At 31.2% G+C, this 19,711-nt stretch overlaps 2 protein-coding genes and 1 pseudogene across 5 annotated transcripts; all 3 read right to left on the bottom strand.

Moving 5' to 3' along the window:
- Positions 1 to 4,599: 4,599 nt before the first annotated feature.
- LOC132799291 (cytochrome P450 CYP72A219-like) lies at positions 4,600 to 5,685 on the bottom strand. The gene is made up of 3 exons (XM_060812902.1): positions 5,669 to 5,685; positions 5,463 to 5,560; positions 4,600 to 5,051 (listed from the first exon to the last, which is right to left on the bottom strand). The coding sequence occupies exons 1-3, from the start codon at positions 5,683 to 5,685 to the stop codon at positions 4,600 to 4,602; spliced, it is 567 nt and encodes a 188-aa protein (XP_060668885.1).
- Positions 5,089 to 6,477, bottom strand: LOC107432740 (cytochrome P450 72A13-like; annotated as a pseudogene).
- Positions 6,478 to 8,313: 1,836 nt separating this feature from the next.
- LOC107432746 (polycomb group protein EMBRYONIC FLOWER 2) lies at positions 8,314 to 19,585 on the bottom strand. 4 transcript variants are annotated; one of them, XM_048465065.2, is made up of 22 exons: positions 19,330 to 19,584; positions 19,049 to 19,187; positions 18,791 to 18,846; positions 18,228 to 18,342; positions 17,902 to 18,058; positions 17,744 to 17,812; positions 16,972 to 17,111; positions 16,745 to 16,804; positions 16,494 to 16,615; positions 15,848 to 15,912; positions 15,374 to 15,426; positions 15,205 to 15,258; positions 15,066 to 15,125; positions 13,827 to 13,873; positions 13,585 to 13,703; positions 12,393 to 12,431; positions 12,176 to 12,314; positions 11,387 to 11,435; positions 11,013 to 11,096; positions 10,406 to 10,485; positions 9,481 to 9,570; positions 8,314 to 8,629 (listed from the first exon to the last, which is right to left on the bottom strand). In XM_048465065.2, the coding sequence occupies exons 2-22, from the start codon at positions 19,172 to 19,174 to the stop codon at positions 8,509 to 8,511; spliced, it is 1,845 nt and encodes a 614-aa protein (XP_048321022.2). In that variant the 5' UTR covers positions 19,175 to 19,187; positions 19,330 to 19,584; the 3' UTR covers positions 8,314 to 8,508. The 4 variants fall into 4 exon arrangements, 3 of the variants coding, with proteins under 3 accessions (XP_048321022.2, XP_048321024.2, XP_060668944.1); XR_007238321.2 differs by lacking the exon at positions 8,314 to 8,629 and adding an exon at positions 10,563 to 10,634 and having other exon boundaries at positions 9,510 to 9,570; positions 19,330 to 19,585; XM_048465067.2 differs by lacking the exons at positions 19,049 to 19,187; positions 19,330 to 19,584 and having other exon boundaries at positions 17,902 to 18,035.
- Between the last annotated feature and the right edge of the window lie 126 nt (positions 19,586 to 19,711).

Below are 19,711 nucleotides of genomic sequence, written 5' to 3' on the forward strand. Positions count from 1 at the left end.
TAAATTAGAAAATTTAGTATGAAAAATCTACCGAAAACTGGTTTTTCTTTTACTTTAGAAAGCATGAATTTCCAAACGACACGGCACTAAGCATGAATAAAATACGTCACTCATGGTCCAATATGCCAAATTTTATTGCTGTTAGCTTTCAAATCGGTCTTGAATTATTTAACCATTAAATCAAATCTATGAAAACAATATTATGAATATTATATTTTCTATAATTATCTATAAGAATTTTAAATTAATATTTATTTATTTAATGGATGTCAGGTGAAAATTAAGCTTTTTCAATAAGGTAATTTTATATCAAGAATGTTAGGTGCAAACTAACACTGTGGGTAGGCAGAGACGCACTCTAGGTGGTAATGTCAAATTTCCAAGTGTTTTATTTTGAACCATTCGGTCAAGTAAAAAACCACTGGTGGATATAATCTAAGAACCTCATTCAATATCATAATAATCTGTGCATGTGAAATTTCACTAGTCACTTGTCATCTTAATAAATCTGAATAACATATACAGAGTTTCAAGGAATAATAAACAAAATCAATTAAAGTACCCATTTTTTCTAAAAGGCTAGAATATAATTGAAGTGTTAATTTATACAGTTAAAGAAACAAAGCTAGTACTCCATTTGTCTCATCAAGTTTGTTTCGAAATTTTGAAGTTCAAGATATTTATCCTTTAATTAGACGGGTGAGTAAATAGTAATACGTTCCTTTTTATCAAAAGCAAAACAACAATTTTAGATAGAAAAGAAGAGAAAAAATAGATAGAAGATAAAGAGATAAAAAGATAAAAATAGAGTTTGATTAGGAATAAACCATTCATTCATACCTTCAATATACATCTAACAGACTTATTGGCATCATGGACTGATCTATAATAATATTAATAACTAATAATTAAATAAAAAGATATTTTCCTACACACAAATCATAATAATACTAATAATAATAATAATATTGGTCCATATCATTCTTCTCCGCTCAGAACATCTTTTTCCTCAAAGATGGGATCAAATATTGTTATTGGAGAAGAGCCACTTGATCTCCCAGATAGCATCGTCCTTTAACGCTCCAACGAAGGCTTCAGAGGTTGCCAGCAACATATCATTGTGCATTGCTTCAATATTGTCCAAACTCACACCAAATCTAGGAAAAATGTGAGTATTGTTAGCTAGTCTTTGGACATGGACTTTTCCTTTCAATATTTTTGAAATCATTCCCTTCTCATTCAAACTTATATAAAGATCGTGAGGTTGCTTGAAGGTGCTCCCATAATTAAACGTGCTCCCATATTTTTGGTAACCCTTGCCAACTATAGGAGTATAGATAATCGGAAGCAACTCCTCAACACCACCATCGATGGTAGATTTTGGATCCATATCGAGTACTAAAGCGCTATCCCTTTTGTCCTTCAAAGTGCTTTCCATCAGAGTTTTTGTGTGTGGCTGTGGTTGATTAACACGCAATCTTTTTAACTTTGCTAATATCATCTTAAGTGTCATATTGATATGTTGGAAGCTAGTCTCATGCCTGGCTAAAATTGCTTGAATTTCTCTATAAAATTCAGCTTCTATTTTTCCATGGATATCCATAGTGAACTAGCTTTGATAACAAATAATATGTTCCTTTTTAACAAAAGGAAAATAGCAGTTTTAGATATAAAAGAAGAGAACAAATAGGTAGAAGAAGAAGAAATAAGGATAAAAATATCTTTTTAAAAAATCCACATAACTAGTTTACAGTTTATCAAGAATTAGCTTTCTCTGTTCATCTTTTATAATGTTTGGTTAGTAATAAGAATTTTAAAAATTAAAAGTAATTAAACTAAATTTTATGTTACAAATTAAGAATAAATTTATTTTTTTAAATAAAATCCATGTAATTAGTTTAGAAAATTCTTAGAATGACACTTAAATCATTTTCAATGGCAATGTAAATTGTGAAAATAAATATGACCATATAAACTAATATGGATAGTGTTTTAAAGAAAATATTCATAAATAGTAATGTCTAAAATTAATATTAAATTAATATTGCATAAACATTGACAAAATGAATATTTATTTCTAAAAACCTTTTAGACATTATAAAATTTCATAAAAAATAATTTTTTTAAAAAAATATGAATTCATAAAAAAATATAATTAATTAATAATCATAAATAATTTATATATTTTTTTTTATTAAAAAATAATTTTAAAATCAATTATATATTTATATGATTTGGATTCAAATAATATCAATTTTTATATAATAAAAAAAAATTGACATTGACTGTTAGAAATGCATTTATATAACTGGGAAGAACTTTTCCCACCTACTTTTTGAAGAATTGGAATTTTAATTATCTAATTGCACATGCAGTATGTAAATAATTAAACGTGGAAAAATAATAGAGAAAGCTCCGGCATTTCCAATCATGAAAAATTGATTGACCTAGCCTCTTACGTAGAAGTATCAATTTAATAAAAGGAAAGGCCATAATTTCTCTCACATTGAGATGATGAAAATTTTCTACAAAGTTGTCCCCCAAAAGCTTTTGGGATTGGAGAATTGGATCTTTTTAAATCGAAAGAAAATAGACTTTTAATGAAAGACAGAAGAAGACAGTTTACATCCTTCGAAAAAGTTTTAGATGATGTGTCACCATTGATGGGATAGACACAGGGAGAGGAAAGAAGATCCCAATTCCTCCACTATAGACGAATATATAGGTTAAATTAGAAGATTTAGTTTGAAAAATCTACTAAAAAACCATTTTTTTTACTTTAGAAAGCATGAATTTCCAAACGACACCGCACTAAGCATGAATAAAATACGTCACTCGTGATCCAATATGCCAAATTTTATTGCTGTTGCTTTCAAATCGGTCTTGAATCATTTCACCTTTAAATCAAATCTATGAAAACAATATTATCAATATTATTTCTTCTATAATTATCTATAAGAATTTTAAATTAATATTTATTCATTTAATGGATGTTAGGTGAAAATTAAGCTGTTTAAAAAAGGTCATTTTTTTGTTTTGTTGAAAAAAAAAATCTCTTGGTAGTATCATAGATATCATATCTAAATCCTGCATTATGTAATATTGTAGTATGGGACCATCCAAGATAATTTTATACCAAGAATGTTCGGTGCAAATGATAAGTAAATCAAATCTATAAAAAAAATTTTAAATAATTCCAAGAAGGTAACTTTCAAAAATGGATTTGATTATATTATAAAAATATTATTTCTTCTATAATTATCTATAATAATTTCAAATTAATATTTATTCATTTAATAAATGTTAGGTGCAAACTAAAAGCAGTGTATTCAATTTAAAATTTAATAAACTTAAAATAAGTTATAGATTTTAAAAGATTTGATAGATTGTTATAGAATTCTATAGGTTTCATAAAGAATTTATAAGAATCCAACGAAATCTTTAGGATTAATGCTAGATTTCATATTAATAATTTTCTTTACAATTTCACTATTAAAATCCTTTCAAATCTATTAAAATCTATTATTTTTTAAAATCTTTTAAAATTAATAACTTTTTGAATATTATTAAATTTTAAAAAAATTTACAAAAATCCTAATTGAATACGCTTAGATTTTAATAGATTTTTATAAAATCTATTAAAATCTTAATTGAATATAATTGGACTTGTATCGATTTTTTTAAAATTTAAATTACAAGGGATGTATTTAATTTAGAATTTAAAAGATTTTAAGAGTCTTAAAGGTATTCGATTTAGATTTTAAAAAAGTCCATACAAATCTAATAATATTCAATTTAGATTTTTATGGATTTTATAAAAATTAATTAAAATTTAGATGTATTCAATTAGGACTTTATAGAATTCTTTTAAAATCTGGTGGTATTCAAAAAATTATTAATTTTAAAAGACTTTAAAAAATTATGGATTTGTATTTGAAAGGATTTTAATAGTGAAATTGTGAAAAAAACTGTCAATATGAAATCCAGTCTTAAATCTAGAGATTTCATTAGATTCTTATAAAATCTTTATGGAATTTGTAGAATTTCATAATAATCCATAAAATCCTTTAAAGTCTATAACTCATTTTAAATCCTTCAAATTCTAAATTAAATATATCCCCCTAAATACGTATAAATTTTTAAATACTTTTAAAAATTTTCAAACTCTAAATTGAATACACTCTCATAAGTTCAAAGTTCAAATATAGAAAACAGATAGCACAAGCAAGAGCATGTACCAATTTGGAGACTATGGCAGGAGTTCCAATAAGAAGGCTAAGAGTTAAAGCATGCAAGTAAAAATACAGTCCAGCTAGGGCAGGGTGCTTAGAAATGCTTCAAAATTTTTCTTTATTATCAAACTAGAGGGGGTTCAAATTTAAAATTATTATATAAGAAAATAGTAGTTTTGTAGCTGGATTATAGCCAAATATATATATATATATATATATATATAAGTGGCGTGCCAAAATTTAAGGGTCCACATCTTCCTCTTTATCTTAAAAAAGCAAAGGGATTGACAAAATACTTGGACTCTAATTAAAAAGATAGAGATTCGAATACCACTATACGTTAAAATTTATGGTACTATTAATTAATCTAACATTTGTGCAAAATAATGGGAGCACCAAATTGTGGTTGTAGAGTGATAAAGGTGAAAGAAGCATGAACATAGGATGGGGATAGCTCAAATGTTAAGTGCTGTAAAATCAATGCCAAAGCCATTTTTGCTTCCATCATAGCAAAGTTTTGCCCAATGCAAGCCTGAGGTCCCCATTCGAAAGGGGAGAAACAAAGCCCACCCTTAGTTGCCTTCGAAACTCCTTCTGAGAATCTCTCAGGATTGAACTCAGTTTCATCATCACTCCAGAGTTCACGGTCATGATGAACAAGCACTGTGGGCAGGTAGAGATGCACTCCAGGTGGTAATGTCAAATTTCCAAGTTGTGTTTTATTTTGAACCGTTCGGTCAAGTAAAACCACTGATGGATATAACCTAAGAACCTCATTCAATATCATAGTAACCTGTGCATGCAAAATTTCATTGGTTACTTGTCATCTTAATAAATGTGAATAACATATGCACAGTTTCAAGGAGTAATTAACAAAATCAATTAAGGTATCCATTTTTTTCAAAAAAAAGCTAGAATATGATTGAAGTGTTAATTTATATAGTTTACCATAAAGGAACAAAGCTAGTAATCCATTGATCTCATCGAGTTCCTTTTGAATTTTGAAGTTTAAGATATTTAGCCTTTAATTAAACGGGTGTGTATATAGTTATGTATATAGTTATAGACTCCAAAAAAATTTTATAGTGGATTTGCAAGCCCACTATATGGTAGGTGTGCACATATCAGGTCCTGTTACTGGAAATAGAACCTGCATATCCAACATAGATAATAGGCGTGCCAGCCAAATACAGTGTACATAATAGACTATCTATATATATATATATATACTTGTAACTTTAAGATGAGATAAGCCATCAAAATCCGGCTTCTTGTCACCGAACACTTGCAAAACATCTTCTCTTGCACGATGTTGCCAATCAAGATACCTACTCAATAAAATCATGGTCCAAACAGACAACACTAGAGGTAGTCTCTTAGCCTGCAATATAAAATAGCTTACATTCCTCAATCACATCTTCAATACTCATGCCAACATTTTTCTTGTTTCCATCTTGTTCTTGAATTTCTTTAAAATTGGATTAAAAAAGTAGGCCTCAGAGATCATCCTTAGTCCCTTCTCCCATTTTCATTGCTTGCCCAGTTTTATTGATTATGTCCTTGAGCGAAGCTTGTATTTCCTTGTCGAGTATCTTCATCCTCCTGTTCATCTTGATAGCAAGAAACATACCACAAAAAATAAAAATTAAATAAATAAACCATAATTTTCTTCAATATATACGCGAAGATATCTAAGAAAATTAATGAATTAATTTATTTATTTATACCTCCATCCTGGAACCTAAACAGATCGAGAAGAGGAGAAGAGTCAATTACAAGTTGAGCTAGTTCCAGTTGGAGTTTAAATATTCTTGCTCCTTCTTCATAGCTACTTCCAAATGCTGTTCTAGAGATCACATCCGCAGTCATATTTTGCAGATAAGGCCACATGTCTTATCATGCACTCGCATGATACTTCCTTAGACAACAATTTCTCCCGTTTGCTAATCATCTCACCACAATTTACATCAAATGCTGGTACCATTTGCTACATCCATCACCAATAATAATAATAATAATAATAATAATCATAAATCTCAAAACGATCAGGACAATTTAGTAGTGACAATTTAGTAGTTTTTCTTACACAATGATCTCGAATCCAATCTTGGAATCCTTAATATGAAAAAATAATAATAATAAAATAAATTAGTTTCAATGAAAATATAATAAATACCTTCAACTTGTCCAGGTGGAATGCAGGGTTAATAATCCTTCCGTGTGTAGCCCATAATCCTTCCGTGTGTAGCCCATTTCTCATTTTCGTATGTTGTAAGGCCTGTGGCTAGCAAGTTGGCAAGTGGATTTGATTTTGGCTTGTACAATTCACCGTATTTGGCGAAGATTTTCTTATTGTGTTCTGAGTAGTGATGAAAATATTGATATTTACGAAAATATCGATGGAAATATCGATATGGATAGAAATATTGATAAAATTACTGAAATTATAAATATTTAATTTAGAATAACGATTTTTGTATATGAGATAATTAATATAGTAAAATAATATTTAAAAAAATATAATAATTAGAATACAATGACAATAAAATAGTTCATAAATATTAAAAATTATTGTAACAAAAATATATAAAATTCTCAAATATAATTCATAATACAACTCTTTGATATTTTAAATTGATAATCATATTCAGATGTTTCGCGAGTATAACAATAGACATTCTAGCTCATCATATTAGAAAATTTTTCCATGTAATTATGGATATACCATTCATATTTATCTCTGTTAATTACAATTAAATGTTCAAATGGAGGATAATGTGAATAAGATATTATTTTTAAGCTTGTAGAGTAGACAGAGCAATCAATATGCAAACATTATTTTGGAAAATATGTGAAAAGAAAAGTTAAGAAATTACGTGTGAATGAAAGACAATGTAAAAAATAAAATATTTTGATTGGAAAGAGATAATCAAATTGAATCTCCCTTCAAATAGTTCAAAAAAAGAAAAAAGCAAAAAATCTTCCGACGACAAATGAAATGATGGTTGGTATGTTTGAAAAGATGGCAATGGGCAAGAAACTAGAGGATAAGTTTAAGAATCAAAAAAAAAAAAAAAAAAAAAAGTTTTACTGTAAGAAATAAAATAATTACAAAGACAAAAACAGTGAAAAAATTAGAAAAACGAAAAAAATGAAGTTGTGTCTGGTGAATAGGATGTGGGCAGTGTAACAAAACAAAATAATTTAAATAATAAAGAATTTTGTTAAAAAAAAATAATTAAAAAATGAGGAGGTAAAGAAGGGGGTTTCAACTGGATCTGGGTGTTTCACATTCAACTGGGTAAGAGGGTTTCAAGTTTTAACTGGGTCCGGGTGTTTCACATTCAACTGGGTGAGGGTTTTACATGGCTAGTCTTCATCTTTCACGGCTCTACAACGATAACTATATGGGGAAAAAAATGGGTATGGTAAAGAGAAAGGCCGAAAGAGATGAGAACAAGAGAGCCGAGACTTCCACCCCTAACAACCAAGAGTTCATCAGATTTCCACAAATATCCATCGGAAATCCAAAATTTCCACCGATTTCAATCGGCAACAGCAATATTTTATGACAACAGTGACATTCCGACAGCAACAACGACAACTCAACAGCAATATTTTATGACAACAGTGACATTCCGACAGCAACAACAACTCAACGCCACCACCAACAGATATTTCTTTCCCCCACCATCGATGTTGATGCTCACCGAAATCCGATATTGTCGCCAAGATGTCGAAGATATTGCTGATTTTTTCTTCAATGCTTATAACTAAGAGATGTAAAAACACGATTGCTTCGAGATAAGGTTGATAAAATGGGGCAGAATGAATTTTGCAAAAGTGAAATAAATAAAGAGATAAAGGCCAATGAAATAGATGATCATTGTATTAATTAAATTTGTTGAAGAAATTACATTTTCCTCTATCGCTTTTCTCAAACAATAAATTAACACTGGAATTTTGGACTCATTTTTTTTAGCTTTTTTTTTTTTTTTTTCCGGGGGAAGATGTAATTTTTTTAACCGAATTAAAAAAAAAAAATGTAAGCGGCTCCTCAATATTACAAAAACACAAAAAAGAACCAACCAAAAAATAAAATAAAAAAATAAAAATTTCAGGGTCAATAATAAATACAGCACTATAACAAAAAATATATATGATACAAATATAGTCACCGGGATTAGCGAATTAGTAAATGGAGCTTCTTTTTCTTTTTTCTTTCTTTCTTTGCTCAAGAGTTCGTTTCCGATCTCGAAAAAATAATTTGCTTTTTTCAGCCTTGGGTATCGGAAGGCTGGTTTTGGTATCTTTCAAGAGTAATGTTACAGTTGTTCATGGTACGTGCATCAAGGAGACCATGATTCCACAGTTTAATCATAAATAATCTCCAACACCTACCAAATCATAGATAATAAGGCATATTGTCACTTGACGGCAAAATATTCCCCCAAGAAAGCAAAGTAATAAAGCAAAGTAATATAACATATATTATTTTCAGATGACCACCTAACTTACAAAACATTGACCAGCAAACACAAGCAAACTCTTTTTTTTTTTTTTTTTTTTTCGGAATAAGGAACCTTCAAATTGTGCATATCATGTCAATTCGGATAAAAGCTATTATAATAAACTCGAACAAAAGCCATATTAACCAGATTAGGTGTAAATAATTTAAAGCTCAACAAATTTGTATATAAGTATGTAATGTCTTCAAAAGAACTGTAAGAGAAAAATTAAGTTGTGTATTTGTGTGTGTTTTTCATTATAGGCAAATGCAACCTCTCATGTGAACTGGAAAGAAAAAGTGAATAGGAGTGTTTGATAGCGTGTTTCTCTTTGTCTTTGGGTTTTGGATTCTTGCATTGAACTAGATAGGATTGGAATTGACCATTTTAAGCCTAATCTGATCAACCTAGGCCTAACTTAAAATAGTTTAGTTCAATCCAATCCAGGGCTTATTTCATTGGACTAGACTGGATTAGATTAGACCATTTCAAGTCTAATTTAATCAAATTGAGCCTAATTTAAAGCTGATTGGACTCGACTTAAAATAATCTAGTTCAATCCAATCCAATGCTGCTTAATGTGCAATCATTGACATAGGTATTGGAAGAATTGTGTTGAATTCTCAAGGTCATGTGCCATAAAATACAATACCGACGTATCAAGAAGTAGAAGTTGGCAAAGAGTGTGATTTTTTTATGCGCATGGTAGAACTGAAATTCAAAGGAATGAAGGAAGTTACCATATCAGTGCATGGGTTTTGACCAAATCAGGTCCATGCAATTTCGAAAATGCCTCGCATGCCCAAGGAATATGACCATCTGCCAGAACTCTGAAATCAAAATATTTCAGAATATGAATGCGAGACCAAGTTACAGACATAAAAATGAACTTATCCCTCATGAATTTTAACCATAAGGAATGATATAAGACCAGTCAAAGGTACCCCCAAAATCCAACATCAGTCTATATGTTTCAGGTCCTAAATGTACCTAGTGAAACAGGGTGAAGCAACGTTTTTCTCAAAGCAAAAATGCTATATTAAACAACAATCAAATAGGCATCACCAATACAAAGACAAAACATTATTTAAGCTTAAGCATCAACCAAGGCTATGAATAATCAATCAGAGTTGAGAAATTACTATTGAAAAGGTAAAGGATTTAGATTTGGCTGACATTCAACTAGAATTTCTTAAAGCTGGCCCATCTCAGAATTAAGGTTTCATTTAATAGAATTAAATAGTGGTAAAACATGTATCTCAAGAGCTCTCTGCATCCTGCCCAAAATTTAAGAACATATTTTGATTTACAGACATGACTGCTACTTTGTGAAACTCTTTCAATCAGACATGAGACTTATTTTGTTAGAATTCATAAAACAGAATGAAATGATGATGTCTTATTTACAGATCTACTACAATTTACAACCATGGACAGGATTATTATGCACATATGAATTCACACTTTGACACATTTTATTGGATGAGATAATTTCCATGAATATGGTGACAGATAGGGAAGGGGAGAAAAATGGAAAAGACAAAAAAACAAAGACCTCCATTAATCAGAGTTGATAGAGAAGAACGGAAAAAGCTACTAGAGCAGAAAAAGTGGAAAGGAGGGTTGGCAAAGAAGAAATTAAAACAAAATGAAGGGATTCACTACCGTTGCTTCCGCACAAAGGAGTTCCACATGTGCATCATTTGCTTCTCATCTTTCGTCACGTCAACAAAATCATCGAGCATCTATAACATGCCAACGCATAAATGTCAGTTGTCTATAAAATAGGTAATATATTCCAAATAGAAATAACCATCTGTACCAGCGAAACCCCACTGGGAAAAGGTGCCAGTTCAATTTATGTAGTGTACCCATGTTGGCCACCCAAGCCTTGCTATGGTAAGAACAATCAACCATCAAACCAGAAAGCAGAGATTGGATCAAGCATCGTTTCAATGAGTGTATTTTAAAATTAGAAGCACAATCAATATGGCCACCTAGGCAAGAACTACTAAGAAACCAAAGGATCATTAACCATTTTAACCAAAAAAAGGAACCATTAATCATTGAAAACAAGCAGAGTGAGGATCAAGCATAATTTTGATGATAATGACAGTGATGAGAACAAAATCCTTGGGGAAACTTATATCTCAATTTTTCATTTAGCATTTACCTATTGTCATATGTGAGTATGTGACTGACTTTATTGTACAAACAAAACAGAAAATTACAAGATAGAGAAAGATATTAGTCATGCAATTATCAAGCATACCCGTCGATCTTCAAAATCAGCAACATCATCATCGACTTCATCCTCACTATCCCTGTCCGATAACACTTGTTCCAATGCCATAGGCTTCAAGCATGAGAAAATAGCAATTTTCAGTTTACTAGTACTTTATCAAAAGTGACATTTGGAACTCAGACACAGAAGGATGAAAGTTAATGGAGAAGTAGAAAGTGGTTCCTCTCGGGAAAAGAAAATCCCAAATGCTGAACATAGGGTATCCATCTCAAGTACCTATCAGTGCCAACAAAAGTTTCTAGAAGAGCCAATTATATTTCTCAACAATCCATACAAAATAATTTTGGGACAAAAGAAAATTTTAAAAGAAATTATCAAACACTATAGGAATCACTTGTCACCTGGGCTCTGTGCGAGTGAAAAAACTGTCGCTCCCGCAAGAGGCCACAACTGGCAAAAAATAAATAAATAAATAAATAAATTCCCATATCAAAGCCATATTTTAATACTTGATCATTTTACTATACTTATACAAATAGAAGGATACATGAAAAATTGTGATTATAATGTATCTATTGCATGAGTGATGTCTGTCCCCATTTATAAATTTCAAAGCCCACATCCAAATACCAAAATCACTTGTGTACTACCAAAAAATGCATTATGTACCATCACTATGGCATCATTCAACTATTTATTACCATACACATTTCCTGATTCTTAAATGCATATGTTCCAGTTCTGTTTAGCTCAACATATTGCTCTTTTAAACTACACTTTCTTATACAGTACTATATTTGATTTAATGATTACAAATACCTGTGTATGTTATGAGACCTTTTGAAAACCAACATTCCAACAAGAGTTTTCGACGTTGTATTGCTTAAAAACCACAGAAATTATTCACCTAGCAAATGACTATTAATTTGTATAATTTCATTTGGTCAATAATAATTCTAAAATCTCGTGTAGCAACCAGCAACCACATGCACAAGTAGCAAATTTTGGATCTTTAACAATTGCCTGGAAAAACAGGCTGCTACTGACCAAGTGGAGCTAATATCTTTAATACACTAGGTTTACTAGAAATAGCACTACAAAAAGCAATTACGAAATCTTTTTTCAGACTCTATAAAGTATGAGAACATGTCATACAGAAAGGGGATAGACAGAGAGAAAAACAGACATACTTCCTTGGGTCCGAACGTTCAATAGATAGCTTTCTTGTCTTTGCAAACTGCAACATGGCAGGAGGTGCAAGATTGTGTGTGGATAATGATTGAACAGAACCAGGATCAGTATATGAATGTGGTATGCCACTTGAAACCCCTGCAACATTAAAGCTTGAGGTAACATATTGAATACAAATAGCAGCACCAGTACCAGCATTCTGCAAATCATTCCCACCTGAGACACGAGCCTTTTCACCTTTACTGGAATGAGCATCTGAGAAGAGAAGTTGGTTGTTTAACAAGTAAATCCGTTTAAAAAGTAGAGAGTAAGATGAATATTAGATAGTTAGAAAAGGAAAATAAAACTCTTAAGTCAATTACAGGAACATGGTAAATCTACCACAGTACAACAGCTTTTGATCTAATCCCTAGGAAATAGCAATTTTCATAGAGAAATACTTGAGGATTTCTCATCCTCTTTTAATACTCTGCCCTGCATTTTCGATTTATATAAGTATTTGTTTCTTAAAACAAAAAACCTCAATCATAGATGGTTTACTGATCCTTTTTAGAAGCTCCATCCATTTACTTCATGAAATTAGTAAACATCAATGGATGGCTATGCTTCAGATATAAGATCTCTCTTTTTGCTATGTAAGTTCTGCCATGGACACTTTTTTTTCTTTTCAACAAAAGGATTTGTTATAATTTGTCAGTCTATTCTGCACAGAACCATCTAGGTTTTGTAACATGTTTTTGAACCAAGGGAAAGATAATATGAATCTTCTTTGCCAGCCATTCTCCAGAAACTGTGAAAGGTAAGATATGCAACAATTACTAGAGAGGCTGATTGCAGGAAACCTATCTATCTAATTGGGGTTTCTTAATAAGTACAAGGGGGATGTTAAAGTTATCAGACTATTATGTGGGACATCTCCTTGGTTTTCAGTATATGATTAAACCCCAGGAAAGATAATTTTAAACTTTTCCTTGCTTATGAGCCCCCAGGAATTGCAGAAGATATGTGACAATGACTTAACAGACAGACTGCAGAAAAACTAATCTCTCTAGTTGCGGTTCCATGATAAACCTTTTAGAAAGGTTCGTAGGAGCGTGTTGTAAACAATAAAACAAGCCAATATTCTAATCTTACAGTGGACTTTTTTTTTTATATTGTATATCTGGCAATGATACATTGGCAGACTTCAAGCCTTGCATTTTTTTATTCTCTCATCATCGTTTGGATTATTACTCTTCTTTGAGTTTTGCCCACACATAAGCAGCTTTTAATAATTTTAAAGTGTCTCAGACTATTTAACTCTCTCCCTAGAATGCAGTACTAGAAACTACACATCAACCTTGTATCCAAAGAACTGATCAGAAGGCCAGAAAGAAAGTCTTCACAGAAATAAGAAAAGAAAGAATACCATCTGCCTTCTCCGAAAGCTTACAGGCTCCAGCATGCAAGTTCGACTCAAAGACATACGGATGTACATGATTTGCATTATGTAGGTTCTTCCGTCTTTTGCGTCTAAGTGGCTTCGAGCTGGATGTAGACATGAGTTTACCCACTTCAGGTTAGAGCATTAATACATAACAATTAATATCATTGAATTAAAGAAACTATTTAGGTCAAAATATAATCAGAAAAATAAAGAGACAAACATACTAATAAAAGAATACTTGTAGCTTAGGATCAACACCATCAGCAACCATCTGAGGAGAAAAACTTGGGTTATTCACAGTTAGGATCATTTAATATGAACTACTAAAAAAAATTTCAACTTAGGATCATTTAATATGAACTATTAAAAAAAAAAAAAAAAATTCAGTTTACCCACATCTTGAATTTGCAAAGACAAAGAGATGAATAAGCGTCATAATTCTAATCATAATATATTAACAATCCCCCAGTAAAGAAGGAAAAACAGCTGTGGTGACATCCATAACCACAATAACTGATATCTTCTCACCCCAATTTTAATAACAAAACAAACCAAGAATATTAGTTTGGTGACATGAGAATATATATCCAGCAAATAACTGAATTTCACTCAATTTAATTCCAGTTCAAACATGGGAAGTGCTCAAGTTACTTGGGGGAAAGCGGAAAGGGTGAGATCTTATGAATCTAAGGATTAAACGAAAGTGAAATCGTGTACAAGCCATAGAATCAATTCATCACTAGATTGACAAGATAATATAGTTAATAAAGCATGTCATCCATGTCAAATCTCATTAATCATCCAAGTGCACATTTTTGTCTGGCCATGATGGTATATTAGAGTGCCAAAGAAAAAGAATTTTTAACGGTAACTTCTTCCAGTTTGTCATAATTCAAGAATAATTATCATAGCACTTAAACATCAGGCAGTAGTTCAATTGCCAGAGCAAAGGCTGAAACAGGTGGAATCAAAAGACACTATCATTCAACAGCATTTAATTTTTGGACCACAAATTTCACATGGTTTGCAAAGATACTTAGTTCAAAACAACCATCTTCAGTTACATAATTTATTGGTCGGTGAAAAATTACAATATTTCTACCATCTTTTCTTTGAATGTTTCTGCTACTTTAAGTAAAGATGAAGCACAGTAAGACTACTTCAAAACTAATTATTTTGAAGCAAATTGACTGATTATTACATCTTATAATGCAATAATGTAATTAAACAGAGACATTCAACTAGGTGTTGACTGGATATGACTGCAAATTCATAGCATATGGGTTCATCAGACATCTCATAAGCTTGCATAAAAAGGCAAATCGTGAATGCATTTCAAATCTGGAACTTAGTATTCCACATACATGAACACAAATAACAGCAATCCATATAGAACACAGCTAAAGTATATCAAAAATAAGTTAAGAAATAAGAGAGTGACATAAAGAATCATCTATTAGTACCTCAGATCTCCAATTGTCGGTCCTCACTGACACATTTACAGCTTGATACTCTTCAGTCACCTGCACAAATCCATCTTAGTAGTCACTTCACCATATCTAAATAATTAGGATCCTACCAAGATTCTTATCGATCACCAACCCAAAATTCAAAGTTGAAGAGATCATGTGATGAGGTCAAGTGATATCTCAAACCCTACAAAACAGATAGAAAACACCTAAGCATCAAAGTACAAAATTCAATCTCCATTTGTATTTGTATTTTCATATTAAAGATTAATAACTTCAAAATTTGAAGGAAATAGTTCAACCTTAAAGCTTGCACATTTAACCAAACAGAAGGGACATGAAAAGTCTTCAGTTACTGCAAGATGAAGATTTTCCAAAATTAAATCACAAATATGGGCATCATAAATTAGAAAAGAAAATGATGAATATATATAGATATATATATATACAAACAATTATCAAGGAAAAATAGAAACCGAGTCTAAAAATAATTAATTTTCAAAAAGCAGACAGCAAATCATCAATTATCAGGCCTAGAGCACAATGTGTTGACCAACAACCACCACTTTTCTTCACAAGATTAACTTTTACAAATCCAAACATAAAATGGTGTTCATAGATACAGTGGTCATACTATATACGTTTGAAAGACTCCAACTTTAAGAAAATTTGGTATTTAAAAAAACCATGAACAAAATCAGGCACTAACAAGACATAAGTGAGAGATGGAGAGTCGGAAAGAGAAAGAAATAGACAAAGACAAAATTATGTTTTACCTTCAGTCCTTTGCAACTTATTGTTGTAATATCTATAATTAAATATCACATTTCCTGCCCTCAACCTGAATGAGAATGCAGCATAAGTTATCCATCTACACCCTCAAGGGTGGTTTAAAAACAATATATGCTAACAATGTGAAAAGGACAATAAAGAAAATGGTTCCCAAAAAAAATGAAAACAGTAAAAAGTAACTCAAAGCTTCAAGCTGCAAATATAAAGACGCCATGTTAAAAACAATGGGGAAAAAAAAAAAGTTGAGATGGGCAAAAGATATAATTTTATAATATTACCTTAATTTTATTGACTGTACTAGAGGATTTATCATACTCCAGTCTTATGCAATATTTTTAAATTAATAAACTTTAATATCAACAAAGTTAAGTTTCCTACCAAACCATGCAAGTTATTGGGTTTACAGGTACATAATATTATTACTTAAATATTTCAAAGATTAATAGATAAAGATTCATCCATTCATATGGCCAACCTTTTCAGGATAACAGGAAACGAAGAACACATGATTATAACAACAATATTTCTAGAAGCAAATAAATAAGAATGACAATGTAACATGAATCATCAGAAAGACATGAAAACACATACAGTTTTGCAACATATACTAACAGGAGAAATGTAGATTACCGAATAATATCAGACAGTGATGAAGAAGGAATATCACTACATATATATGAATTGTAAGGAGATTTTTCTTTAGCACCAAACTCTTCTGCAGAAACAGTGACTTGTACTTGTCGGGATGTAGTCTTCAAAATCCCAAAACAATCAGAAAGCAATGAATATTTATTAATAATAGTTTCACACATATAGCAATGTTAGAGAGAGAACAAAATTTAAGTTTCTCCAAGAAAGAAGACACTGAGGGCAGAACAAACCACGGTTTCTGAATTATAAAGTTGAATTGAGATGCAATTATCCTCATTCAAACAATTCAACTGCAAGAGGAAGAAAGAAAAAGAAGAAAGTTGGAACTTACTTTTGGCCCCCATATGAATAATTGGTATCAAACATAAAATTGAGATTAATAAACCATTAAATGTCATAAAGCATAGATAAGCAGTTAAGAAACAGTTAACCAGCAGCCATCTGATGATGGCCATACCTTCAAGAAGCAAGTGTGCATATCAATAGTTGACATCATCTCAGCTCTCTGTCCCAAACTAAAATTTGGAGAATTCTCCCATGAGATGTACAGTGATTCTAAGGGTATCTTTCCCCACAGGCAGTACCCCCCAACATTTGCTGTCAAATAAATGTGGAATCAATTTGGGATTATTTTCTTCATAAGCAAAAAAGGGAGGGTAAAAAATACTGCTTAAATAACACAAATGTTTCAAACTCTACATGTCTTCAGGTGAAAAGGAGTTTAGTATTCATTTTGAAAGTGATAAGAGGCATATAAAGCAATAGAAAAGTCAATCATGCCTTTCGGTACATATTTTCCATGCTTTCTTCCATTTGTGTTTACATTATAAAACTCTCATAGCTAGGATATTTATAACATGAGACAATACTTTTTCACAAGTTTTTGTTTTATTTTCCTACTCTTTTTCTTTAATTTATTTTTTGCAACTTATCTAAGTCTACATAACATGATCAACTTGTGTTTTCTCCCTTCTTAACTTGTAATTTATCTGAGTTATACCAAGTTATATCAAGAAAATTTACAGCACTACATAGTATTAGATTGGCGGCGGTCGGGTAAATTCCCAAAAGTTGCAAAACAATTAAAGGATGAGATATTAATTGTACAAACATATAATGTCATGTCACATAAGACCATAAAAATATCTACAATTAAAACAGAAAATCAATATAAAATTGATAAATTGACACCTTATGCTATAGAAGTAAGATACACGAGCATATCTTACATGGAAAAGAACCAATATCCAAAGGACCCCTGAATGGATTGATTCCACATAAAGGATTTTGGGCTCCCACTGCAAGAAAGCAAAAAAGAGACAAACTTTTTGAGGAGAATTCATATGCAAAACACTTCATATCAACCAAATTACAGGATTATGCATACCAAAACTAACAAGCAAAATGGCAATTGTGCCAGATTTGGCCTCCAATGCCAGCTTATTAATATCAGGAAGGATAAAATTTGCTTGAACTTGACTGCTTCCCTCTCCGGTTGTATTGTTTAAGATGCATGCTCGGCTGAATCGGTATGTGGCAGAATACTTTTTTTGCTCAAAAAGAGTATTATAATCAGAAATAAGAAGGTAAAATAAACTGCAGAATATTGCTTCCAGAAGTTCTTAGATATAGGCATATAGCAAAAGATCTTAAAAGATATACAATGATATCAATTGGTGAATTTAACTTAAACAGACCGACTTGAATTCATACCTCTTGAACTGCAACATCAGAAACTAGTCTTCCCAGAAACACATACAAAGGAAACGAGTTATGATTTTGTATGCCTTCGTTCCCAGTCATTGAATGTGAAACAGTCATTTGTATTCTACAATTGAATTAAAAGGAAATAACTAAGCATCTCAAGTTAATCTGAATACTTAAGTCGAAACAAAAAGGCCCAGCGAACCTCAATATCTAGTATGTTATTATTCAGTACCACTGTCAAGAACACAAAGCATTAAGTTTAGGATTAAAAAGATGTAATGAAGATAACAACTTTGAACCCAAAAATTAATAATATATTCATTTTTTTTTATTTATTTTTTTTGGTCATATAAAAGCTTAATTGTGTTAAAGTTCAGACTACTACCTGTCAAAATTTTTTTGAAGTTGATAATTAATTTGGGCAGTGGTATATGAAATGGAACCTTCCGTAATTTTTTATTTTTTCAATTTTAAACAACCACAAATTCTTTATTATATATCGAATTTCGCCTAAAAAATAGAACAATAAGCCTGCGCATACGACCAGACTGGTTTATCCAATTACTTACCTCTTTTTGTGCTTCGCTTCGATTTTGTAACTCAAACATCTTTGAAGAAACGATGGCTACAAAATTGGGGGAAAAAAAAACACATAGAAATCAGAAACAACATTCATAATTATCTTTTGAGCAAATGCTCGCAAGCAGAAGCCCAAAAAAAAAAAAAAAATATATATATATATATATATTAGACCTCCACAAAGAGAAGCAACCAAAAGAAAATCTCTTCCACTTCGACCAAAATAAAAAGAACAAAAAATGCATTACGTTTCTGATAGCGCGACGTTGAAGAATGTTGTAGAATTCAACAGGCTTGCAGTAAATGGAGAGACTCTCTTCAGCTGCAATTTCTTCTTCCGCCGACAGACGCACGCGAGAGTCTTGTCGGCACATCTTGTCCGCGTACCTGCAATTTCAAAACCAAAAAGCCAAAAAAAAAAATATATATATTTGAGTCCGACATCGCAGCCACAACGAGAAGAAGAAAAAAAATGCTGGAAATAGATGTTTTCTAGGGCAGTGGTCACAGAGAGAGAGAGAGTACTAACGGAGCCACCGGAGAGAGGAAGAGGAAGCACGGTCGAATTGGAGAGAAAACGAGGTCGTTTGGCTGAGTTTCGGTTTTTCTTCTTGTTGTTCCTCCGCCTTCTCTATCTTCTTCTTCTTCATCCAAATTACCCCACTCTCACCTCACCAAACTTCAGCTTCCTCTGGCAGCAAATCCTCCTGACGCTTTGTCTTTTTCCTTTATCCGGCTCTCTCTCTCTCTCTCTCTCTCTCTTATTTTTTTTTTTTTTTTTTTTCACAACATAATACAGGTAGACTACCAATAATATATACTCCTTTTAAATTTGGTAAATATTTTTAAAATAATTAATATTTTTAGTGAATTTACATCATTTATATATATATATATATATACTTTATGCA

Source organism: Ziziphus jujuba, chromosome 11 (assembly GCF_031755915.1).
Source record: "Ziziphus jujuba cultivar Dongzao chromosome 11, ASM3175591v1".
Classification (NCBI taxonomy): Eukaryota; Viridiplantae; Streptophyta; class Magnoliopsida; order Rosales; family Rhamnaceae; genus Ziziphus; species Ziziphus jujuba.